General features: G+C 47.6%; 1 protein-coding gene across 4 annotated transcripts in view; it reads left to right on the top strand.

Moving 5' to 3' along the window:
- The window catches only part of FLOT2 (flotillin 2), a 309213-nt gene that overhangs the window by 244514 nt on the left and 37049 nt on the right, over nt 1-27650 (top strand). For all 4 annotated transcript variants that reach the window (XM_078680086.1, XM_078680085.1, XM_078680088.1 and 1 more), the window contains exon 8: nt 25246-25460. In XM_078680086.1, the coding sequence (XP_078536212.1) occupies nt 25246-25460 (215 nt within the window). The remainder of the gene's footprint in view (nt 1-25245; nt 25461-27650) is intronic.

Here is a 27650-nt window from a genome sequence, read left to right on the forward strand (position 1 = left end):
CATAAAGTCTTTCGTGACTTAGAAGTCTGGATACATGGGGGTTACCAGGGCAGAGCGAGCCAACATTGTTTGAAGTGGGTTAACTCTTCCGCCCCCACCCCTGTGTCCGCAACCTTTCTGCCAATGCAAAGTACCTTATGAGGGGGGGGATTAGCTTCTTGTTTGACTCCGAGGAGAGCGTGCGCAGCACCTCCGACCTCTCCATTGTCATGGCTGCCTGGTCCGGTCGGTGAAGCACAGGCCCCAGACCCCAAGAGGCTCACGGCCGTTCATGTCCCGGACCTTCTCCTCCGGTGAAGGTCGCAGGGAGACCGATTCGGAGGGTGCGATCTCGAGTATTTTGTAGACCTCGGACAAAGAGCATAGTTGGTGGGTTTTGCCGTTCAGTTTAAAGATAAGGCGAAATGGATGGCCCTAAGTATAGGAAATGCCCCAAGAGCAGAGATGTCTGGTGACCGGACGAATTCCTTCAGTTTCACGAGAGTGGATGCTACTAGGTCTTGAAATAGATGGAGGCAGTGGCCACAAAATTGTCCCTTCTGGTCCGTTAGGGAATGATCTTGCTGGAGGGCTTCGATTTCCGCGTCTTTTTAGGGAGCTCTCTTCAAGGACTGCCTCTCTCTCTCCCACCTTGTCAAAGTCTCAGCGCACCTCCCTGAGCTCTAGCCTGCGAATCTTTTTAACCGTCTGTAGATCCTCCAATAGAGATGCGAATAGTGCTTTCAGGAATTCGCGTGTCACCGAGCTGTCTGCACCCCCGTCTCCGCCTGATGCCTAAAGTCCTCCATGGGTGCTTACTCTTGTTGGGAGTCCGTCGTGCCTTTAATCAACATGTCCTTGACGGATCTATCTTTTTTGCCTTTGGTTGTGGCCTTGGCTCTGCGCTCCTGTGCTGAGGGAGCAAAGGACACTGGGCGTGTAGGCGCAACCAGATCACCTCTTGAGGTATAGATCCGGGCCGATCCGGGCTCTGGCCAGGACCAGTGACCAAGCAGCCGCTGCCTCCCAGCCCAGGTCGGTACCGTCGTCAGGGGAGTAATAGGAGCCTCAAGGAACTTGGGTGCAGAAGTGGATAGGCCACTCAGCTGCAAATGTCTGAAGATGCTAGGGGACCACCAGAAGGATCTGAAAAGACACCGGCCCTGGTGTTCAAGGAGAAAGCAATCCGAAGTAGGCCGTAGAGGCCTGGCCTGTGCCCTTGCCAAGGTCCACTCATCCAGGAGGAGGGCTGTAGGTGCAGGCAAGACTGTGAGGCCTCAGAGGGCTGGATTTTGCTTAACCGAAGGCCTCTGCCCGATGCCAGGGGCTTGGGGCCAGGGAACTCCAGGGGATGTCTCGTGTAGGCCTCAGCCTCGCTGGTTAGGAGATGGAGGGCTCCTATGTCAGATCCCGGTCTGCAGTCATGACCTTCGGCGGGCCCTAGAGGGCTGCCCCGTTCCCACTGTGCCACCAAAGAGGGGGTGTGACCCGAGGTGTGTCCCCGTGGTGTCTGGCCCCTGTGTAGTTTGTCTGTGAATAATCTAGCCACTTCCACATAGCGGCGGTGGCTGCGGTCAGTCTTTGGTCTAGCCACGTCCCACATGCCGAGCGGAAGTAAACAATATAAAAATTAAGGCCTGTCTTATAAACTGTAGATTACTGACCAAGCATGCTGCAAATGTTTGGTCAATCCTAATTGAGGATACCTGGGATGTCTTGTTCCTTACGGAAACTTGGCTTAATTTGTATACGGTGACAACAATCACATTAGCTATCCCACCAGGTTTTAAAATGTGCCGTGTCAATAGAGAAGGAGGAAAAAGGGGAGGTTATTATTTTCAGAGATACATGGGAATTGGTGTCCTCGGCTCCTTTCTCGGTGCATGGCATTGAAGCCCTAAATTTCTGTTTACATCCGACCTCCACGTCTGCTCTTGGGGGATTCTTATTTACAGACCACCTGATTGTGTAGTGCCCGCCCTTCATACGCTCTAATTTAATTGCTCAAAAATAAATAATGTATACAAATTTTCTGGCCTTGGGAGATTTTAACCTGCATGTAAACGACCTGAGCTGCACGCAAGCAATGTAGTTAATTACATCATTAGCTGGGGCCAATCTCAAACAATGGGTCTCCCATCCCACACATGTAGCGGGGCATACCCTGGACTTAGTCTTCTCCAATTGCATCACTATTGATATTGAGACTTCCGTTCCTCTGACATGGTCAGATCACTATCTGGTTTCTTTTTCTATAATTTTACCTAATTTAGGGCAAGCAAAAGGAACGCGTCTTGCGCTTAAAAGAAATTGAAATAATCTGACCGAAACAGCACTAAGTTCCATTTTGCAAGACAATCCCCTCTGTTTATCGGCTAATCCCGTGCTGATGCAATATCGATACACTACTGGATTGCTACGGCGGTGGAGTCAGTAGCACCAGGCAGAGTGGTGAAATCAACTAGATTATCCCCTACTGCCTCATGGTTCTCCAATACCCTTAGGGAGAGCAAAAGTAGGTGCAAAACGCTGGAACGACAGTGGAGGCTGAGCTACTGCGAGAGATCGAAGGCAAATTATAAAAAAGCCTTAAAAGTGTTTCATAAGGAGATAAAAACAGCTAGACAAAACCACATTGAGTCATGTATTCGAAATGCTAATCAGTCCACTAGTGAGGTCTTTAAGGTTGTTCAATCATTTTTTAAGCCCAGGGTATTGGAGACAGAAGTAACTCCATCCCCAGCCCTGTGCGATAAGAACGCGAACTATTTTGATAAAATCTTAAAGGTCTATGAGTCATTCGAGGCCACTGAGAAAGGGGATAAATCTCCGCTCGTATGGGAGATACCTAGACTGAGCGAGTTTACAACAATTCTGCCTCAGGATGCCCTAAGTGAAATTCAGAAATACCATTCAGGAGCCCCAAATTATGGAAGATGTTATCCTCCTCACTGGTGGATGGGTTACGCCACATTTGGAATTCCTCTCTGGAAACAGGCATCTTCCCCGATAAATGGAAGCATGTGACACTTCTCCCGTTGAAAAAGAAACAAAATGGAGACCTGGGTGATCTAAAAAATCTGCGACAATCTCTTTATTACCCGCTCCAGGAAAAATGTTGGACAAATTGGTTCAACGCCAATTGACCAGCTTTATTGAGCAGAATGGGTCTCTGCATGACACTCAATCAGGCTTTCGAGCAGGATTTAGTACGGAGACTGCTCTCCTGGAGGTGGCAAAGTCGATAAGGTGGTCTTTGGATTCAGGAGCACCAGCACTGCTGGTGCTCCTGGATCTTTCTGCGGCATTCGACACTGTTGACCACACTATCTTGGTTGAGCGCCTAAAAGAAGTGGGCTTTGAGGGTAAAGTACTCACTTGGCTGACTTCCTATCTGAGGGGACGTACTCAGAAAGTCGCCCTTACGCCATATGAATCTCAACCAAAACAGCTCTGGTGTGGGGTGCGCCAGGGCTCACCTCTTAGTCCTCTATTTTTTAACCTCTACCTAGCTCCTTTGTTTTCCCTGATCGCCAACTCGGGAGTGAAAGCAATTTCCTATTCCGACGACACCCATTTGGTTTTCTCTTTCAAAGAGCAGACAGTGGACGGTTTTAAGAATTTTATGGGATGCCTATGCGATATAGCCATTTGGATGAATTCAGAGGTTCTGTCTTTTGGGCAGGGAACTGTGCCAGAGTCGGCACTATGGTGGCCATCAGAAATGGGTGCTCCACCGCCCACCTCTATTCGCAACTTAGGAGTGAAATGGGAAGCGAATCTCGCCTTCTCAGCTCAAATACAACAGGTCTCTGCGACCTGTTGTATTTGAGCAAACTAAAAAATCTCCAGAAAGTCTTGCATTTTCTACCAGAAGATTGCCGCAAAACAGTAGTGCATGCCATAGTAACTTCTAGGCTAGACTATGCCAATGCTCTGTATCTTGGCCTCCCTAAATATGCAATCCACCGCCTTCAGATGGTTCAAAATGGGGCTGCGAGACTGGTTTGCCGTATACCATTCCCATACCATGTCTCTTCGCATTTACATAAACTCCACTGGCTTCCAGTGGAGAAAAGAATCATAGTCAAGGCTATGACAACAGCCTATCCGGCTCTTAACGGAAACTGCCCGAGTTATCTGAAGGAAAGATGATGCCCCTACAAGCAAAAGCGGGTGTTGCGCTCAACTCTCTTAACTTGCTACAGACCCCACGTTTTAAGAAATCCCAGCTAGGTGGGAGAGCATTCACGGTCAGAACGGCCGCTCTGTGACATGCCCTACCAGTTTTCTTACGAAATGCTAAGTCAGAATCCTGTTTTAAAAAGACCCTGAAGACGTGGCTCTTCAGGGCAGCTGTAATGAAGGATCAATACGCGAACTACTCCTTTTGACGCTTTCTCACCTGATGTTTCTGGCTCGGGAAACCCCTGTGTTGGGGGTAGCTGTCGCACTTAATAAATCTCAGTATTATTATTATTAATTCTCCCCTAAGGCCCACGGAGCTTTGTCGTCTGAAGAGAAGCATCAGGGGGAGGCCCGCACCCAAAACACCTTGCTAAAAGGAACCGGCCCAACCGCGGGCCCACGCATGCGCCCAGCACTCCCACCACTGAAGGTTTGGACCCCAGCAACAGGCCCGGGAGGATGTTCGCGGTGTCTGGTCCAGGGAAGGCTGTCCTGTGTGCAGTGCCCTCGCCTCCCCCGAGGTCCAGGAAGTGCTAGTGGGTTTGATGCTGCAGGTAGGGTGACCAACTGGCATGGGTGCAAATTCAGGACAGTGAGTGCAAAAATTCAGGACAAAGGATCAAAATTCAGGACAAAAATTCAGAATTCAGGACACAAATTCAGGACAAAAGGTACGTTTTGCATACACATCAGAGGAAATCGCGCAATAGTGTACAAGTAAATAGACAACCAGCACAATCCCAAGTAAACATACGTTTATTTTAGGTTGAGAGAACCTTGCACTCACTGCATCTGTTGTGTATGCGAGTGAAACACACCTGCATTTGCATATTCCAAAAAAAACAAGAAAAAGATCACAGCTGAAATCTTCTCAGACCTTACCCCCACTGGAAAAAATCACCTGATCCAAAATGCTGTCACTGGGCAGAGAGGCCCATTATCATTCTGTATGTGATAATTAGGGGGGGCTGCTGCAGGCCACAGAGCACAGTGTGAGCTGCCCCAGCCCCTGCAGTGAGAGTTACAGGCTGCTTACAGGGGGCAGCTCACATCAATGTCAGAAATTACGGACAAAAGCCATCCTTGGAAGAAACCCTTACGGACAAGAGGCCAAAATTACGGGTAGTCCGTGAAATTTACAGACGGTTGGTCACCCTAGCTGCAGGGAGGGGCAAGTACTGAAATGGCGGAGTTGGCGGGTGCAAGCTGTTCCCGAGGGCCAGACTCGGGCTAAGTACACTCACAGCTGGGGGTCCGCGGTGTAGATGGGCCCTCAACAGGGCAAGAGCTTGCTCTTGCTGGATGCGCAGTCAGGCGCCCTCAAGGTGCAGGGCTGCTGACACAGGAGTCTCAAAGCCAGGGACAGCGACCTGCCCCGTCCACTCGTCGCTCCCCCGGTGCCACCGCCTCACAAGACTGGAAAGGTGGGCTTCTGTACTCGGTGGTCCTCCCCGGTGTTATCGCCAATCGGGGGACCGCTGCTGCTGAACTCTGTGATGCCCAGTCCGAAGGCGCGGAACACGTCCCCCACAGCGTGCACCAAGTCACCATACCTCACCAAACTGGGGCTCGTTTGGCACAGCGCAGACCCGAGCATGTCACTCGCCCTCCGGTGTCTTGTAGCCCCCCTGGGTGCGATTCCTGCCAGGGGGCAGCTATTGAATGTGCTTTTAATCGGCAGGGTTGGAACGTTTGGCAAGCACGTCTCCCTCAGGAGCTTTTAAGGCATAGTCCAGACATTAGGAATGCACTACGTCAGTTAGCATGTGACCCAAATGAAGAAGTCAAATCTCACTTAATCCCAAAGCAATTTCTGTTAGCCAAAACAGTATTAGCTCACAAACTGGACAAATGTGTAACCAGTTTTGAATAAACACTCACATTTATATCCTATTAGCCCCAATCTGTACGCCCGGACAAAGCTGACAAATCATTTCCTGGACCAAACACAGGAACCAAAAGGGCCATTTCAGACTATGAAATTGGACCAGTAACCTATGTATAGATCAGAAGCACAGCATGATGTCATTGTAGGAAAATGCCCCTTTTGTATAGTCACTCCAAACCCCACATTTTGCTCTGATGCTGATATGACTGAAAGTGCTGTGAAGCCAGCGGCTCTCTCCCTTAAACTGATGTGTGAATTGGGAAACCCAGTTGGCAAGGATTTTAATCCCCTTATAAGTGAGGCCCTGGTATATGGTACCAGTGGTACCCAGAGCAAGGGTGTTAAAGGGTTCACTAGAGCATGAAGCACGGTTTGTGCCAACCTGAGTGACCAAAGTAAACTTCTGACAACAGGCCTGGCATTGCAGGCAACAGGAGTAATGCAAACTGCTCTAACTCGGCTTTGCCCTCTCCTTGTGGGACAAAGTCATCGCACTGTTTTACCCGAAGTTAAAACAGTGTACTGGAACCAAAGAGTCGCTGGCCACCGGACGCTCCGAGGGATCGCCCAGAAGTAGATGATCCAGTGCAATGTGGGAAACATAGTCCTCACCTCCATTAAGTTTTTGTGTGGCTACTATGTTCCCCCGGACCTCTGGACATTGAAATAACTTCCTGCTGGGCTTACCGCTGGCAACGATTGTTGGTTGCAAGCCCAGCAACCACCCCTTTACTCAACACTGCATCTTGATGGAACTCTGTAAAACCTTCATCCAAAGTCAACAGTGGCTTAGTTGTTGACTTTTTGCACTCAGTTTCCCACCAGCACCATGTAAGCTGTAATACCAGCATGTGGTGTTAACGGCCAGGGCTGCTGACTTTGGAACTGGGGAACCAGGTTCAAGTCTCTGCATCAGTCCAACAACCTGTGACTCTGGGCAAATCACTTAATTTCCCTGTGCCTAAAAATTTTAATAATAAATCTGACCTTGTATAATGTAACTAGTGCTATGTATTGCACTCCAATACATTTGGGTCTAGTCTGTGTGATATAAAACTGCAAAAAATAAAGTTGCAGCTATAAAGGAGGAACTTGAAAAAGCCCTCTGCTCCTATGAAAAGGAAAAACTCGAGAGGGAGGGCCATTCCTCAGAAGAAGACCCTGAAGATGGTGAGGATGATACCCTAAGACAAATTAATGATGGGGAAGAAGGTGAAAACCATAACTCTCCACCCTTTTCCAGATCCCCTTCACCTTTGGGATGTGACAGGAGTCACTCTAGCAGACCCCTACCGGTAAGGAGGCTGTAAGCCTTGAGTAAGAGCTTGATCTCGTCTCACTAGATGAGAAAAATAATGAATTTGAGGAAAGCAGACTAGCCCTTGAAGAAATAAGGGTCAATATGGAACTGAAGCCCAAAGATAATGGTGGCAGCAACTTTAATACGGCGAAAGAGGAATCTTTTGACCTCAAGATACCCAAAGGGTTTGTCCCCAAGTTTAGTGATGGTGATGACATTCATAACTCGTATGCCGCCTTTGAGAGGTCCTGCAAAATAAGAAGGATTGGTCACCAGCACTGGCGCTCTCTACTGTTTGAGTTTTTATCGGTGAAGGGCAAAGATAGACTTCTGACCCTTAATTAGGATATGGTTGAGTCCTGTCAGCATATGAATGAGACCTTGATAGATGGATTTGGACTCACTACAGAAGAATACAGAATAAAGTTTAGGGACACCCATAAAAGTTAAAACTAGACCTGGGTGGACTTTGTGGGCTTGTCAGTCAAAGCACTAGAAGGTTGAATAACATGCAATGAGGTGGAAACTTATGGTGGGCTTTATAATTTAATTATGAAGGAGCACATTTTGACTAATTGCATCACAGAGAAATTGCATCAGCATTCGGCAGATTCCAAGTTGTCTTCTCCCAGAGGGCTAGTGAGGGTAGCTGACAAATTGGTCAGAACTAGGGTGTCCAGAAAGAGACACACACAGTGGGAGTGACCAGAAAAAGGGTTGTCAGACTTCCCAACTGGGAAGGAGGTGAGCAGCAACAAGGATTAAAAGGAGTGCTCTAAAGACCCTCAAAATTATTCTCATGAGGATGGGCCCCAATAATTCTCTCCGGTAAGAACTGGGACCCAGCAAACACTTCTCGGTTATGTCTTCTGCCAGGACAAAAGAGGGGAGATGCAGCATGCTCCAAAAAGTTCCCCAGTAGTGGACAATCTAAGGAATTGACTAGCATAGAAGTGGGGTGGAAGTGTACTTTGGAGAGGCCAGAGTATACACTGAGGCTGCTTAAGCTTCCCTTAAATGACATGCTTCGATGTGGGCAACCACATTTTTTTCTGGGGATACTAAGGCGTACCCCATGCCCTTTGACACATCTAGACCTTTTGAGAAAAGAATGACTTTGATCCTGAGTGATTTAAAGTTAGTCGTACAAGAGAGCGATCCTTGGGGCTGTTTTTGGGAGCCTGTCAATTCCACCAGGAATGCAGAATATCTAGGACTTATTCTTGTTAGGCTAGCTTACAGACCGCAACCAGCCTAGCCATTTCGAGGCAGAATACGTGGAGGTGGCAAACACATTCATAACACCAATGGCAGCATATATCTACTATCTCCTTCTCTGCTGCCGTGGCACCTAAACTACTTTGATTTGCCCTTAGACCCACAGTCCCCAAGTAGGGACTAGGATCAAACATTTCCTGCAGATTAATGGATTTTGCCCTAAGTTTAATTTCTTTACTGCTGTCTGTCTTGTGGTGCTGCAACAAGCGTGGTGTTGGTTCCTTGATCTTGTGACAGGAGGCCTAGCACCTTGTGAGTTTGCTGGAACACCAACAGTTATTTCTGGTGGCCAACTGTCTGATAGGGTCCCCGAACACCAGATTGAACAAGCAGAGCATGTGTCTTGCACTTAATTCATTCAGAGGTGGCACGAGACATCTTCGAATAGTGGGGCCTGCCCTGGTTAAAATTGTGTTATCACCTATACCACGCACTGTCAAAGCTTTTGTATGCAGGAGTTCCCTTAAGGGGAGTCACTGGGAGTCTCTTTATCTACTATGGGACCCGGGTCTTCTGTATGTATTCCCACATTCTTTCCTGCCTCGAGTTTTGAAGAAAATCTGAATATACTGACCTCAAGTGGTATTGATAGCCCTGGAGTGGGACAGAAGTGTGGTTTCCCTATATCTTACTCCTAAACACTTGTTGTTCAAACTAGCTACCTCTTCTGTCCCAGCAACATGGAAAGGTCCTACAGTCAAATCTGCCCAGCCTCCACCTGTATGTGTGCAGATTGACCAGTGACAGCTGAGAAGCTTAGGCTAAACTGCTCAGTAGTGGATGTGATTCTTGGAGAGAGCTGCCCACTGATTAAATCGATCTGTTTGAGGCATATGAGCTGCAGATCTCACACTGAGCATTAGATCGCTACCTGGTGTTGGGCTCGGATGATTGCATGTTGTTGTCATCTTGGAAGAAGTCTTTGTAGTCACGAGAGATCTGACTCCTCCCTTGGACGATAGTGCGCATGGGCATCGACTCCATCCTTGGATTGTTTTGTTCTGCCACTCGGTTCGGATGTAACTTTTCCGCTCCGGTTCGAAATCTACTTTCTAAGTAGTTTGACGCATAAAAAACGTACTTAAATATTTTAAACAACTTTCGACATCGTTAACCATTGCCTCAATCTCATCAGCTCGATTCCGGTTGTCGACGCGGGCCGTTGGGCCTATCCACGCCGTCAGGCCTACAGCTCATGGAAAGGATGCCGTTCAAGAAATACCCCCAATGTGGAGCAAAATTCACGCACAGTGACCATCATAAGGTCTGTACCCTGTGCTTATCACCAGAACACGACGAGTCCAGCCTGCGCATCCTTTCGATCCAAGAAGACCATTCGGGATCGGAGGGCCCATCGACACATCATGCAGAGATCAGCTCCGGAACTGGGGTACATCTTCGACGAGAGTCCAGATGTCCCAGAGGAAGATTCCGAAGATCTCGAAATCGTATCTGGGGCAGACTACTCCGATGACTCCATACCTTTGGGTCAACGCGTGAGTACTACTGCCCCTACCCCAACCCCAACACCCAAATCGAAGGCAGAGGTCAACACTCCGCCTCCGGGGCCCAATCGCGACCAAAAGACTACTTCAGAAGCCCTGCCCTCGAGCCCGGCTCCGAAGAAAATTCAAAACCCTTCCGGTAGCTCGGGACCGAGCAAACCGCATGTGCCGATGCCACCAGCTACCTCGGCACTAAAACCGAAAGAAGTCCCGGTTCCAAAATCCACTCTGAAAGACAAACCGGCTCAGAAAATAATAAAGCCTGCTTCCGACGCTTCCAAGCCGATGAAACCAGCTTCGGCTCCATAGCCAAGATCTTCAGAGCCAAGACCTACGCCAAAGGACTCTGCCACAACTTCTAAGGCTATAGACCAAGAAAAGCAACAACCACGCTCGGAACCGAAAAAATCTGCACCGAAAGCGGTTCCTGAAGGTGAGGAGCTTTTTTACCCTGATCCTAGACAGAAAAAGATCTATATTGACCCAAGGACAGGACATGTTTCTACTGTGCCAGACAGAAAGAGTAAGTTGGATACAGCACCTCCACCTCCAGTGCCTGTAAAGAAGGACTCTGCCACATCACCTATGCACCCTTCTTCTCCTATACCTCCCTCTATTCCACCTCCTCTTCCTTCACCTACTTCACCTCAAAATTCTCTTCCTCATTTTTCACCACAACATACATCTCCTCATAATGATGATGATGATATTATGGGGGGAGGGGACGACCCAAATGACCCTTTTAACTACCCAACAGATCCACCTGACTGGGAGTACCCAATCGCACAGGATGTACCAGATATCCCTGACCCACATCCATACCCATCCAAACCAAGTGTGGCTCACTGGTTAGAGGAGGCAGACCTGGAAGCAGACGTCAGCCAGGGACCAGGGTTCAATTCCCGGCTCGGCGGGGTCTTGAGTCCTAAAATGTCCATGGACTCGACAATTCTCGCTCCGGTGCCTACTCGATTCACGGGTTCACACTCTGCGACTCTGGGCAATAGCTTGCTTAATCTCCACAACGGCCCCTCGCGGCGGGATGCCTGGCTTTCACCTTGCGGATACCCTACCGGGGTTATCTCACAGGGGAATACCAGGACGGGTTCCCTAAGCAAGCGCTTAGAAACCGCTCGGTGATTTGCGCTATATAAATTCCTGTACATTTACATTTACATCTCCAGAAGATAATTTGGGTTTGGCCACTTACTCAATAGAGCTGCCATCCATCATGGGGTCACAGTGCACTCAGATGAGGCAGAAGAAGATTTTTTACTAGATACTTTTGAACAATCCCAAAAGTCAGTTCAGATATTACCTATGATCAAAGGGGTCATTAGGCATGAACAAGATACGGGCTAGGATCATAAACCCCAGAATAGAAAAGAAATATAGGCCTGCTCCTGGGGATCCTGCCTACATCAAGGGACAGCTACCTTTAGATTCCCTTGTTGTTTCCAACGCTAGAAAACGAGCAAACTCCCAAACCTCAGGTGAAGCGCTACCTCCTGATAGAGAAAAAAATGATAGACGCTTCAGGCAAGAGAATAACTGCCCAGGCAAGCAACACATGGCGCATAGCTAACACACAATCCCTCCTCGCAAGATACGACAGGACTCATTATGATCAGTTAAAAACACTCTTACAGCATTTACCTGACCAATATAAAGCACAAGCAAATGACTTTATCCAACAGGGTAAGCTTATTTCTAATGCTTCCATCAAGTGCGCACTTGATGCAGCAGATACTGCATCTAGAGCAATGAACACAAGTGTCCTCCTTAGACGCCACGCATGGCTACGCATCTAAGGCTTTAAGCAAGTGGTGCAAACTACCATCTTAAATCAGCCATTTAACCAACAACAGCTTTTTGGGCCAGCTGTAGACACAGCACTTGAAAAAATGAAAAAGGACACTGACACTGCCAAATCTATGGGAGCTTTGCAGTCCCCGCACACACGAGGCTCCTTTCCTCGCTCCTTCTATAGAGGAGGCTCCAAACAAGCTGAAGCAGACAATTCAGCTTCCTTTAAAACCAATACGAAAACATCCTCCAATAGGGGATATTTTAGAGGAGGCTACAGAGGCAACAACAACAAGGGAAGAGGTCGAGGTAATAACCACAATCGAACCTATCCCACCACAAAACAGTGACTTCCTTCTGCTCCCCTAACAGCATTCCACTCCTGTCGGGGGGAGTCTAACACAGTTCCTACCTGTCTGGAATTCCATCACAACAGACAAGTGGGTAAAACAGATTATCCAGTATGGTTACTGCCTAGAACTTACAGCTACCCCTCCACATATACCACCCAGACAGCGTCCAATGTCCACGAAAATCTTACGTTGCTCAAACAAGAGGTTCTCTCATTGCTTCAAAGGGACGCAATAGAGATAGTTCCATGACAACATCAAGGGACAGGGGTTTACTCGCTGTATTTCCTAATACCCAAGAAGGACGGGACACTAAGACCAATTCTCGACCTGAGGCCCCTCAATCTGTATATACACTCAGATCATTTTCATATGATCACTTTACAAGTGCTCCCATTGTTGCAACAATTCGATTTCCTTACTACACTAGACCTCAAGGACGCCTACTTCCACATTCTCATGCATCCTTCTCACAGGAAGTATCTAAGGTTTGTACTAGAAGGACAACACTATCAGTTCAAAGTCCTTCCATTCGGGTTTACGACTGCACCAAGAGTGTTTACAAAATGCCTAGCAGTAGTAGCAGCACATCTCGGAAGACAACACATCCATGTCTATCCATATCTAGACGATTGACTCATAAAAGCCAAGTCATTCAATCAGTATGTCCAACACACATTTCAGACAATTCAAACATTGCACAACTTGGGGTTTACAATCAACGACACAAAGTCGTATCTCCAGCCCTCTCATGTACATCAATATCTAGGGGCTACAATAAACACTTCTACAGCTCTGGCTTATCCCAGTCCAGCCAGCATACAGAGCATTTAAGCCTTAGTCACAAGGTTTCAAGCCCAACACTCTCTCCCAGCCAGAGTGTTCATGCAACTAATAGGCATGATGGCATTTTGCATATTTATTGTACCATTTGCAAGACTGCAAATGCACTGCAAGAATGTCTAGCACATCAGAGGAACCAGGCTCAAGGACAACTTACAGACCTGGTGTTGATGACCTGGCGTACACATCGCTCTCTGCAGTGGTGGAACACCAAAAACTTGTCCAGAGGGCAGCAGTTCCTCGAACCTGTTCCACAGATAGTACTTACAACAGACGCATCCCTGACAGGATGGGAAGTCCATCTCCTACACCATACAACTCAGAGAAGATGGACCACTCACAATAAGTGCTCCACATCAATCACCTAGAGCTGCTAGCAATATTCCTAGCACTGAAGTCATTCCAAGTACTTGTACAGGACAAAGCTGTCTTGATCCGGACGGAAAACATGACAGCCATGTACTACATTCAAAAACAAGGAGGCACACATTTCCTGCAACTGTCCCAGCTTGCACAGAACATTTGGAGATGGGCCATTCCACAAAAAAAGATATCTACTAGCAGAACACCTTCCAGGAGTTCACAATCAGATTGCAGATCTGTTAAGTCGACAGACACAATAGATTCACGAATGGGAACTACATCTGCAAGTTCTTCTACCATTCTTTCACAGGTGGGGTCATCCAGACATAGATCTGTTCGCCACACACGAAAATACAAAATGCCCAACCTTTGCCGCCAGGTTTCCACACCTGCTGTCCAAAGGCAATGTTTTATGGACGAACTGTTCAGGCAGATTTGCGTACGCTTTTCCGCCACTCCCACTAATACCACTAGTAGTTCGCAAGCTACGACAACAGTCTCTCAAAATGATCTTAGTAGCTCCAACATGGGCACGCCAACCGTGGTTCACAATGCTGCTAGAACTATCTCTAGTTCCACACCAAAGACTGTGTCTGACACCATCCATGCTAACGCAGAACCATGGAGACATCAGACATCCAGATCCAAGTCAACTGAATCTGGCGATCTGGCTCCGGAAGTCTTAGAGTTTGGTTACCTTAACCTGCCATCAGACTGTATGACCATCATTAAAGAATCCAGAAGACCTCTTACTAGAGCTTGCTATGCTGCAAAATGGAAACGATTTGGCATTTACTGACCCAATAATCAAATTGATTCCCTGGATGCTTCCATCCAGAATATCATCTGCTACCTTCTACACTTACAAAGATGTAATCTACCATATTCATCTATACGTCTAGATCTTGCAGCCATTGCAGCGTACCTACAAAATAGACAACATCTGTCATTATTTAGAGAGCCTGCAATTAAACCATTTATGGAAGGCTTAAAAAGATTCATTTCTCCTAGGTTACCACCCTCTCCAGTGTGGAACTTAAACATTGTTCTTACCAGGCTCCTGGGACCCCTTTTGAACCTTAACACAAATGTGAACTGCAATTCCTCCCATGGAAAACAGCTTTCCTTATTGCTATTACCTCTCTTAGTAGAGTGAGTGAGAGTCAAGCTTTCACTATACAAGAACCATTTTTACAATTACACCGTAACAAAGTGGTCCTAAGAACAAATCCTAAATTCCTTCCCAAAGTCATTACTCCTTTTCATCGAAACCAATCAGTAGAGTTGCCAGTGTTTTTTCAAAACCCGGACTCTGTAGCAGAAAGGGCTCTACACACCCTAGACGTGAAAAGAGCCCTTTTCTATTACATTGACAGGACCAAATCCTTTTGCAAAACAAAACAATTGTTTGTAGCTTTCTCTCCACCACATAAGGGTAAGCCAATCTCTAAAGTTGGAATTGCAAGGTGGATTGTAAAATGCATACAAATATGCTATCAAAAAGCAAAACGTACTTTAACAATTCCTCCTAGAGCGTACTCCACACGCAAACTAGGAGCCTCTATGGTTTTCTTAGGTAACATTCCCTTAGAAGACATCTGCAAGGCAGCAACATGGTCTACAATATATACCTTCACTAAACACTATTGTGTCGATGTGCAAGCCAAGCAGCAAGTTGCTATAGGCCAAGCTGTCCACAAAACTCTCTTTCAAACTACTGCAACAGATACAGGTGACCACCGCTAGGGGAGGCACTGCTATATAATTGATGCTCAGTGTGAGATCTACTTACCAGTATGCATCTGTTCTTGGCATGTAGAGATGCAGAGTCTCACACGCCCACCTGCCTCCCCGGGACCTGTGTTCAAGGCATGTGGGCTGCTAAATTGATATCTATTGCATAGATCGCCGCCTAGTGTTGGGTCCGGATGATTGCACATTGTTGTCCTGGAAGAGTCTTCGAAGTATCACGAGATAGGTGGCTCCTCCCCTGGACTACAGTGCGCATGGGCATCAACTCCATCCCCAGATTGTTTTTTTCCGCCATTGGGTTCGGATGTGGTTTCGACGTCTCCGTGTCGGAACCGAAAAACGTTGTTCTTAAGGCCAAAAGGCCTTCGTTACCTGCGTCGGTATTGTTTGCGTACGGTCTCGAGCATCCTCCGACTCTCTGAGCCGGAATTCTGCGGAGTCGAGTAACTCTTCGGACATCGAGGCCCTCTCGTCGCAGCAAGACCCCGACGAACTTAACATGGAGCGGAGCCCGTTCAAGTTCTGCCCCGTCTGTGTATCCAAATATCCACATATCGACGTGCATCCGGTCTGTAATAAATGCCTCTCGCCGGACCACAACGAGGAAAACTGCATGGCCTGTTCAAAATTCAGGTCAAAGAAGACGCTCAAGCATCGGCGCGCGGCGCGCCATGCGGCCCAGCGAGCGGCCCCGGCACCCGACGACATATTCGACGACCCCGCAGAAGAAGGCAGTAGCCATCATCTTCAGATTTCTCCACCGTCGACTGAGGTCGAGGCGGAGCCCGAAGACCAAGTCGAAGGACAGGCCCTGGACCTTGAATACGTTGAGGAGGTAGGTGACGACGAGGAAGTTCATGGGGCCCCGGAAGATAGCTCAGAGGAAGAGCTATGCCCCGAAAGCTACATGACTCAGGCTCAGGTCACGGGATCGCCACTCGGCCTTACCCACGATCCAGCACCGCTATCCCCGGCCCCGCCTTCTGGCCCGGCCACGGACACTCACGCGGAGCCGCCATTACACGTATCGAAACCGAAACCTTCGGATTCGACGGCACCAAAGATGGCCGACGTCCCATCAAAATCGAAACCATCGGATTCGACAAAAACTAAAATGGCCGACGTCCAACACAAAATAGCGAAGCCTGCTCCTTCATCGACTCCGTCGACCTCCGGCCCACAGAAGTCGAAGAAGACTGTCGAGTCGACAGCGCCGCAAAAGGTGCCCAAAGAATCATCCTCTAAGAAGGACGTCCATCAAGTGTCAAGCACAGTTGCTCCGGCACGGACCTCGAAGACTGCTGACACGCCTTCGGCCGCCACTGCGACGCCTACCAGTAAGCGCACAGTCGAGTCAAAGTCAACTAAAAGCCATGACCCGAAGACAGGGGGCACTACGCATCGGCACAAAGATGCCGGATCGGCAGCAACGGCGTCGGCGCCAAAGGCTGCAACTGAGCCGCGACCCGTTAGTAACGAAGATTCGTCGACGGAAAACTCATCGACACCGAGGGACTCCGACGCTACCGAACATCGGCCGTCAGTTTCTAAAACCTCTGGTTCCTTCACTAAGCAGGTCACCGACTCCCTCAAACGTATTCGGGAAAAGACTTTGTCGTCAACGGCTCCCACGCCGTCGGCTCCGAAATCGGTGGACACACCTCCGAAGACCTCGGCCAAGCTTCTCTACTCTCTGCCACCTAAGGTGGCACCGAAGGCATTTGCACCCAGATCGGTGCCGAAAATCGTTGACACGTCGGACACTTCCACGCACAAAAGCTTGGATCGACATCACGCCTCTGAAGACCAATCAGAGCATTACATCGATGCCCAAACGGGAAATTGACCCTCTACAAAAGGAAAATCACTTCCCAACCACTGGAATCCTGTCATTCCACTGAAAAAGAAAAGGCCGGCACAGGACATTCCTGCCCTTGTTGAACCTGTTCTGCCACCACCGAGAAGGAGTCCATCACCTTCCCCCGACCACTCAGGTGGAGAGGATGATGACCAAGATGACCAGTACAATTTCCCAGTTGACAATGACCCTGATGTTCAACTGGACTCATATGGCGATACTGGGGACCAAGGTGGACATCAGGTGGTACAAGATCCACAGCGGTTTGGGGCACGTACATCACCAACAGAGGATTCAGCAGCGTTTAATGCTTTGATAGAGCGGGCAGCGGCAAATCATGATGTGAACATGCATGCTGACCCGGTAGAGGAGGATTTTTTGTTTGACACTTTCTCTGTCTCAGACAGAACAGTTAAAATACTTCCTATGCTCAAAGGTGTCCTTAAACATGCACCAGAAATCTTTAAGGAACCTACCAGGGCGAGAGTGGTGAACCCACGTATCGAAAAGAAATACAGGCCAGCACCTGGAGACCCTGCATATATTCGGGGACAGTTGCCTCTGGATTCGTTGGTGGTCGCCAATGCCCGCAAGAGGGCGAACTCCCAAACAACGGGTGAAGCTCCTCCCCCAGAAAAGGAGTCGAAAGTGCTTGAGGCATCCGGCAAAAGGGTGGCTGCGCAAGCTGCCAATATCTGGCGTATAGCAAACACACAGGCACTATTGGCACGATACGATAGGGCGCATTACGACACCCTAGAACAGCTCCTTCAACACCTACCTGATCAGTTTAAGGAAGGGGCCAAAATGCTCATACAAGAGGGAAAGCTCATCTCAAACGCAGCAATAAAGTGTGCACTTGATGTTGCTGATACAGCGGCTAGGGGGATTAACACTAGCGTCATGTTAAGGCGACAAGCTTGGCTTCGCATTCCTGGATTTAAACCCGATATTCAAACTACAATACTCAACCAGCCCGTCAATCCAGACAGACTGTTTGGTCCAGATGTTGACACCACCCTGGAAAAGATTAAAAAGGGCAATGAGACTGCTAAGTCCATGGGGGCGCTTCAGTCTCAACAATTCAGGGGAAGCACTTTTCGTCGCTCAGGAGCACGTGGTGTTACCAGAGGACAGTTGGGTCAACAAACACAATTCGCGAAAAGTGGTGCACAATCCTCGTACCCCAAGCAGGGTAGAGGGGGTTACAGAGGTAACAGTGCCAAAGGCAGGGGCAGAGGGAACAACAACTCCCGTTCCTCTGCTGCCAACAAACAGTGACTCTCTGTCACTGCCCCCCGACCATCCAACACCTGTCGGGGGGAGACTCCAGCAGTTCCTGCCAGTCTGGACGTCCATCACCACGGACAGGTGGGTGAGAAAACTTATCCAGTACGGTTATTGTTTGGAGTTAACATCCACTCCTCCCAACATTCCCCCAAAACACCGTCCTATGTCGGCAGAGCACTTGCACTTATTGCAGCAGGAAGTTGTGGTGATGCTGCAAAAAGGCGCAATCGAGCTCGTACCGGTGGAAGAGGAAGGAACAGGAGTCTATTCCCTGTACTTCCTCATCCCAAAAAAGGACGGATCCCTCGGACCCATTCTGGATCTACGCCCTCTCAACATGTATATACTGTCGGAACACTTTCACATGCTAACACTGCAGCAAATTCTTCCACTGCTAAACCAAGGGGACTTCCTAGCAACCTTGGACCTCAAGGATGCTTATTTCCACATCCCACTCCACCCATCCCACAGAAAATACCTCGGGTTCACCATTCAAAACAGGCACTATCAGTTCAAAGTCCTACCCTTCGGGGTGACTACTGCCCCCAGAGTGTTTACAAAGTGTCTGGCGACAGTGGCGGCGCACCTCAGACGGCAGAACATACATGTCTACCCGTACCTAGACGACTGGCTTGTTCAAGCAAAGTCGGAACAACAGTGCGCCACAGACATGTCCCACACTATTCACCTCCTTCACAGTCTGGGGTTCTCGCTAAACTACCCAAAGTCGCACCTTCAGCCAGCCCATGTGCGGCAGTATCTGGGCGCGACAATAAACACCCTGACTGCTATGGCTCAGCCAAACCCAGTCAGGATCGACACAATTCAATCGCTGATCCAGAGGTTCAGACCGCAACACTCCCTACCAGCGAGAGTGTTCATGCAGTTGATAGGCATGATGGCCTCCTGCATCTTCATAGTCCCGCACGCGAGGTTGCACATGCGTCCGCTCCAAGAATGCTTGGCAAATCAGTGGACACAGGCTCGGGGACAACTGACAGACCTAGTGTTGGTGACCGGTCGGGCATACAACTCTCTGCATTGGTGGAATCCACACAACCTTTGCAAGGGACGACCGTTCCAAGAGCCAGTGCCACAGATTATCCTAACGACGGAAGCATCTCTCCAAGGGTGGGGAGCCCATGTGCTCCACTACACTGTGCAGGGACTGTGGTCCACCCAGCAACAGAAGTTGCACATCAACTACCTAGAATTGATGGCAATCTTAATGGCGCTAAAGTCCTTCAAAGTACATCTGTGCAACAAAGTCGTGTTGATCCGGACGGACATGACAGCCATGTACTACATCCAAAAACAGGGAGGCACTCACTCACCACAGCTGTCTCATCTGGCTCAGAGCATGTGGAAGTGGGCCATTCAGAGGAACATTTTCCTCATGGCAGAACACCTCCCGGGCAAGGACAATCAGATGGCGGATCTGCTCAGCAGATACAGCCATCAAATGCACGAGTGGGAGATACATCCATCAGTACTCCACCCGTACTTCCAGCAGTGGGGTCATCCAGAGATAGACCTGTTTGCCACAGGGGAAAACGCAAAATGCCAAAGCTTTGCCGCCAGGTTCCCTCACCCGGAATCGCAAGGGAATGCGATATGGATTAACTGGTCAGGCAAATTTGCGTACGCTTTTCCCCCAGCGCCTCTCATTCCGCTGGTGGCAAGAAAGCTAAAGCAACACTCGATGACTCTCATCCTGGTTGCTCCAACATGGGCACTCCAACCATGGTACACCACGTTTCTAGAACTTTCCGTGGTACCGCATCAAAGGCTGCATCTCACATCCAGGCTCCTGACGCAGAACCATGGAGACATTCAGCATCCAGATCCGCAACAGCTCAATCTGGCGATCTGGCTCCTGAGGTCTTAGAATTTGGCTACCTCAACCTGCCTCCAGAATGCATGGACATCATCCGGGAGGCAAGAAAGCCCACTACCAGAGCTTGCTATGCAGCAAAGTGTAAGCGGTTTATCGTTTACTGTACAGACCACAATATCAACCCGCTAGACGCATCCATTCCTAACATCATCTGCTATTTGTTACATCTTTACAAATGCAATCTAGCGTACGCTTCCATTCGGATACACTTATCCGCCATAGCGGCTTATCTCCAGAATAGGCAGCATCTCTCTGTTTTCAGGGTGCCTGCCATTAAAGCCTTCCTGGAGGGACTGAAGCGAGTCATTCCTCCAAGAACACCACCAGCTCCAGTGTGGAACCTCAATGTGGTCCTCACTAGGCTGATGGGTCCACCTTTCGAGCCACTGCACTCCTGCGAAATTCAATTTCTAACATGGAAAGTGGCTTTTCTCATTGCTATTACATCGCTCAGACGTGTTAGTGAGCTGCAAGCGCTCACGATCCAAGAGCCATTCATCCAAATACATTCAAACAGGGTAGTGCTCCGCACTAACCCCAAATTCCTTCCTAAAGTAGTGTCACAGTTTCATATCAACCAAACTATTGACCTACCCGCATTCTTCCAAAACCCACAAACAGTAGCGGAAAGAATGCTTCATACATTGGATGTTAGGAGGGCGTTAATGTACTACATTGACAGAACGCAACACTTTAGGAAAACACAACAACTTTTTGTTGCCTTCTCAGAGCAGCACAAAGGCAACCCCATTTCCAAAGCAGGAATAGCCAGATGGATTGTTAAGTGCATTCAAATCTGTTATCAAAAGGCTAAGCGTACTTTAACAATACCCCCAAGGGCGCACTCCACACGCAAGTTGGGGGCATCCATGGCTTTCCTGGGGAACATTCCTTTAGAAGACATTTGTAGAGCAGCCACATGGGCTACACCACACACATTTACCAAACATTACTGTGTTGATGTGCATTCCAAACAGCAAGCAGCTGTAGGACAGGCTGTTCTCAAGACACTTTTTCAAGCTTCTGCAGCTGGCACGGGCAACCGTCCTTAATGGAGGGACTGCTGTGTATTCTATGCAATAGATATGAATTTAGCAGCCCACATGCCTCGAACTGAATATGCTACTTACCAGTATGCATCTGTTCTTGGCATGTAGGGCTGCTAACATTCATATCTTCCAAGACGACAACAACATGCAATCATCCGAGCCCAACACCAGGTGGCGATCTAATGCTCAGTGTGAGATCCTGCAACTCTACATGCCAAGAACAGATGCATACTGATAAGTAGCATTTTCCTTTCAGGTTTTTAGGTGAAATGTGTGACCTGGTGTAGGGTCCCTCAACTTGATCTGCTACAGGCTAAGTTGTGAAATGCTTTGTTGTTTTAGCTTTGGCCCAGCCAGGCTTCACTGTGGGAACAGTTCTAGGTGATTTGGCGGCCCTTTCAGCCTATTTTTACCTAATAATTCTTCTTTATTTAGGTCACCAGTTGGGTTTAGATTTATAAAAAGACTAAAGCACATGTTTGTACTCTGTCCTGCATGGCATTTTGCCACTCCACAGACCCTCCACCTGGGAAAGTGCTGCTTTGGTATCTGTTCTAAGGTGAGGAATCTGCAGTTAGACACATCTATCAGAGTAACTAATTACTTGCCTTCAGTAACCCTCTGTCTGGTGAATGCTCTAACTGCGGATTCCTCACTGCCCTCCCACCTCCCTATTCTGTGGATCAGCCTCTTTTTTATCATCTCCGGTCACAAGTTAGAAATATACACAATGGTACTACCATTTATTCACCCTCTGTGTCTGATGACGTGGAAAGAGACCAGCAAGAACCTGACATTAGCTTGCAGGAGTGGGGCGTACATGCGGCCTGCTCCATCACCTCTGAACGGAATGGAGTCCATGCAGAGCCTCACTGGCCTACCTAACAATGTGCTGGTACATTGCTGATGAAGTCCTTCCAGATCCAGTCTGGCAGCTGAGGAGTATTCTAAGGCGAGGGATCTGCTGTTTGATAGTATATCCACCGGAAAGATACTACGGAAGGTAAGTAACTTACCTTGTTCGTTGAAGCAATTATTGTCCACTTAGACCCACACTAGAGGAACAGTTTTATTTGCAATAACTTTGTCTGAGCCGTAAGCCACAAGCACTCAAATCAAAGAGCTCATCATACAAATGATGGGAGATCAGTAAGTACGCAACATGAATTTCTATGTAAAGCTCACGGCTCGAAAAATCATTAAAAATGTACTAGACCTCCAGGTCTAGTAACCTACAAAATCTCCTCGACCTAACTGAAATGCACTTGACCTCTGACTTTGAAAGCTGAGCAAATGTGACAAGTTAACAAGATTTAAAAGCATTTTTATTGCTCGTTTACTTTCTGAGCAATAAATATACCTTTACATCTTGCTATCTTGTCACATTTCCTCTGTAAATGTAAATGTATTGCGACTTATATAGCGCACGGATCACCCGAAGGCATCAAGGCGCTTGCCTTGGGAACCCGTCCTGGCTTTTCCCTGTGAGATAACCCCTACTGGGTATCCCCAGGGTGAAAGCCAGGCATCCCGCAGCGGGTGGGCCGCCGTAGTGGAGATTAAGCAACTTTTAGAGGCAGAGGTCAAGTGTCAGTTTGTATTCCTACTCGCCAGAAAGGGCTAGTAGGACCTAAAAATAGCTGGTCCTGAATTAATCTGACTCGCAAATGCGAGCGGTCGAGTAAATTTATCGGGACCTGAAGCTATCTTTATTTTCCATGTTATTCATACTAGAACTTTGTTTCCTTAAACCTTCAGTTAAACCCTTACATCATACAGTAGATGTTAAAAGCACTACTGTGCTATAAAACTGTTGAAAAATGTTCTGGTAAATCCTCCACATTTTTGTAGCTCCTGACTCGCAACGTATTGGCAACTCATGGGTAATCTTTTGCTAGCAGACTTGGATAAGATGCCAAAAGGACATCTTTACGCCCAACAAATCATTATTCCGGCAAAGTAAGAAGTTGAAGTAAATCAGTTTTGTGGAACTTGTTTACTACTACTCCAGCTGCACACCCAGCTCACAGATAAGTGGAGGTCTGCTGGTTTAAATATGGTAAAGCTAGTGAAAACGTAACAGCTTGAGGTGCCAAAATAAACAATTTACTTAGCTGTAGCAGATGTTTGCATGCTGCCTCTATTATAGTTATAATTATGATGGACTGCCGAACCTGCCGCGGGTCTTTGATCCCGCGGCAGTCAGAGAAGGCGGCAGTCAGAGGCCCTAATATGCTGGCGGTTGCCTCTGCGGCACCGCTAAGCATATTAAGAGTTTCCTCACCGCCACAGTTTCATGGCGGTGAGGCTGTTCCCTAGGGTCAAGCGGTGCCTGCAAGGGGGTCCCCTGTTGTTGCCACCTTGTGTGCAGTCACCCCCGTTCCTGCAACGCATAGGCTATCCGGTCCATGCCATGGAGGAACTGGCTTTGGCGTTCCCACAGTGGTATTTTTTTAATGTGCGCCTCCGTTGAAACGCCAAAGGATCCCCCTCCAGCCTGCGAGATGACTGGTAATCTGGCCGGTGGCCGGCGGTTAAGTATGGCAGTCTTGAAGAGGGACGCTGGCATGACTGCCCGCTCCTAGACTGCTAAATTCGTAATCAGGCCCTAAGTTGCAACTATCCCTACTTCCCCATCATGTGTACCATTCTCATTCCACACACATGAAGGGAGAATTATAAACACCATGTAATTCTAACAAGATGCTGATAATTCAAAGTGAATGTGTATTTCTTTCAAAGAGAAGCATTATTAGATTAAGCAGTCTGCTCAAACGAACAACACTTCTCCTTTTAAGTAGTATGGTATATGCTTCAAGAAGAGAAGCGTGTATTGTAAGACTCTCTTCTTGTGAAAGGAGTCAAATCCAGGGGGCAGGTTGATATACACTGGGATATTAGGGATGGTATGCAATTGTGAGTAGGAAACGCATGTCTTCATGCAACCTAGCTGCATTACTATTAAATATTTCCCAAGGGCATTGAAGATTAGTGAAAAGCATAGGTATTGATTTTTTTCGGGTGTGTGAACTTTTTTGTCTTCCTGAAATAAAAGAAGCATTTTGAGTTTGCATAAGTTCATTCAGTCCTTTGACTGAGGTAAGAAACAGAATTACAGGGCCATTGTCAGTGCTGGGACTGTATGCACCAGCCTAACATGCCATAAACATAGAAAAAAAAGATTTTACCGTATACCTCTGGCATGGAGATTTTAATGCAAAGCAGTCCCGGACGATTAAAATTAAAATGGTTAGAGCAGTGTATAACAGATTTAAAACTGATTCACAACCTCAGATACTTTCATTGAAATGTAGCAATCATTACACCAGACAATCCTCCCTTAATCGCCACTGGCATATATATTTGCTAATGTTAATTTCTATTTAATACCTAGATGTCTCCATCAGAAGAAAAAGGTTATTGTTGCTCAGGACTCTCCCCTTCATGGCCAGGGAATTTGTGGATACGCTTAAGCAAATTTGATGTAATTCTGTATGAATAAAATTATAATAAATAGACAATAGAATCCATGGTTTTAATGAACCTTCTGTATTCAACAAAACTTTCATTAAGCATTTACCTGAGGTGGTTTTACCAGGTTTACCCGAAGATTCAAGCTTGTATCGCTTTACAAACATCACAAGTAAATTACTCCAATCACTGATTTTTAGCGGCATAACAAGAATAAGAGTGACAAATTGCAATTATGTCCCCCAATGTCATATTTTGTATTCATGTGAAGTTTTCTTTTTTCTCTAAAAGACATAATCTACTTTCTCACAAGGTTCTTGAAATCTCTTAACTGACATCTCACTGAGAAGTTGCATCTTCTGGACAGCTTTTGCTCAATCTATACTTGAAAGCACTGATCAACTGTGCCCTCTTTCTTTCCATTGCAGAAAGCAGAGTCTCAGCTGGCTTATGAATTGCGAGCAGCCATGGAGCAGCAAAAGATCCGCCAGGAAGAGATTGAGATTGAGGTGGTGCAGCGCAAAAAGCAGATCGACATAGAAGAGAAGGAAATCATTCGAACAGACAGAGAACTGGTAGCCACGGTCAAGAGGCCGGCTGAGGCCGAAGCTCACAGGATGCAGCAAATCGCTGAAGGACAAAAGTGAGTTGGGGAATGAATGGATTTGTGACCAGAATGAAAAGCACTGAACTAAGCCTTCAGTTAGAGGTGTAGTCGTATAGTCGACCAACATTGGGTATATCTTCCAAGAAATCACTTGTGCTTTAGTTTGTCAAATGGTGCCATGCTTTGTGACTTGAATCTCTGCATCCACTCACTGTTTGCTAGTAAGAAGGATCTAGATGTTTCACAACTGTCACAAAAGAATATTCAATATATTTACACAAAATAACTTGTCCTTTGACCTCATCCCTAGGTCTAAACTATGGCAGGTTCTGCAGGAATTGGGACTTTCATCAGAGCTACTTGCTTGGTTGTTCAGCTGCATGAGGAAACCTATGCAAGGGTTCGCTGGGGGGAGCAAGGGCTAGTGGTAGAACCAATCAAAGTTGTTAGCGGGGTCCGCCAAGGATGTGTCCTGGCTCCCACCCTGTTCTCACTTTTTATTAACGGGTTGGTGAAGCATCTAGGAGACGTCCCAGCTGATGCCCGTACACTGGGGGGTGGAAAAGTAAGAACTCTATTATATGCGGATGACACATTAATAGTCTCCAAGACCCCTAGCGGACTCAAACTTCTCCTTGATTGTTTTGTGGCCTTCTGTAACCAGAGAGGCCTTGCGGTTAATATTTCGAAAACTGAACTCCTGACGATGAATCCCCATAAATCTTTTAAAGGCAAACTGCCATTGGGGGGTGGTTCCTCTGGAGAGAGTGGCCACTTTTGAATACTTCAGGGTTACCCTATAGGAGACAATGACATGGAGGCACCCCCTTAGTAAGAGGAACTTATAGCAGAAGACAATCTTGTGTGCACTGATTACTGAGCACAGGACCTCCCAAACTAGACTAATAGCAGCTCGGCGACAGATATACGATCAGAACGTAGTAGTGTCAGCCCTGTATGGGGCGGAAATCTGGGGCTTTGACAATCTTGAGGGACTCTTAAATACATGAAATAGGTTTTTAAGATCTTTATGCTTTCTTCCCCAGAGTATGCTGCTCATCCTTGTAAGACTAGATATGGGTAGAACTAGAGGTAGAGGCCGCCTTAAGGAAAGGCACCCCATTAAAGGCCCCAGGGCCGGATTCAGTCCCTTTGGATCTTTTTAAACACAATATTGAGGTGTAGGCACCACTCCTATTACATTTATTTAGAGCAGTCGTGGTAGGGCGTATTCCGACTTCCTGGCAAGAGGCGGTAGTGGTACCGATATTTAAAAAGGGGGACAAGGGTGACCCCTGTTGTTACAGACCGATATCGTTAATAGATGAGTCTTGTAAGTTGATGGGAAGGGTGATATTGGCACGCCTGGAAACCTGGGCTGAGTCAACAGGTATTATCGTGGATTCCCAGTACGGGTTTAGGAGGGGAAAAGGAACCACTGAGCAGTGCCTTAATTTGGCTTTAATTATGGGTAAGTACATGAGGGCTAAGCGTGGTTTTATCCACTTGGCCTTCATGGACTTATCCAGTGCCTTTGACACTGTATGTAGAGACAAACGGTGGTAGTTGATGGAGTCCATGGGGTTTGAAGAACCGTTGGTCACCCTTCTCCGTAGACTGCATGCTGCCACAACAGTGAGGATCAGATTTGGCCCAGGCGGGGAGAAGACAAAGTCCATTCCATCGACTGAAGGTGTCCGCCAGGGGTGTATTTTGGCTCCTTTTCTGTTTCTGGTGTACACCAATGGTCTGGAAGGTTTTTTGTTGGAAAGTGGTGTAGACTTTCCCCAGGTTAACGGTAAACGGATACCGATGTTATCTTATGCAGACAACGCGGTGTTAATGACCCTAACTGCCAATAGCATGCAAACCTGTTTGAATGCTTTTGAAGCTTTTATGCAAGGATTAGATCTAAGGGTCAACTTCCCAAAGTCTTTTGCCATGGTCTGCGGCCCAAAAGGGGTAAAATCTCACAGGCTTATGGTGAAGGACTCAACTATTGTGAAAGTTGATAATTTTAATTATCTGGGGAACCTATTCAATAAAACCTTGAGTTGGGATCCTTTAATATCAGCTCGCGTTCAAAAGGCTACGCAATCTATAGAGGCCCTTTTCCGTTTTTCAAGTAAACTGGGTCAGAAGCCGGTTGCAGAACTAAAAACTTCATATAAAGCAAAATGCCTCCCTGTTGCAACATACGGCGCGGGCGTGTGGAGGATACAAAAT

The sequence above is a fragment of the Lissotriton helveticus genome, chromosome 3_1 (genome assembly GCF_964261635.1).
Source record: "Lissotriton helveticus chromosome 3_1, aLisHel1.1, whole genome shotgun sequence".
In the NCBI taxonomy this organism is placed as follows: domain Eukaryota; kingdom Metazoa; phylum Chordata; class Amphibia; order Caudata; family Salamandridae; genus Lissotriton; species Lissotriton helveticus.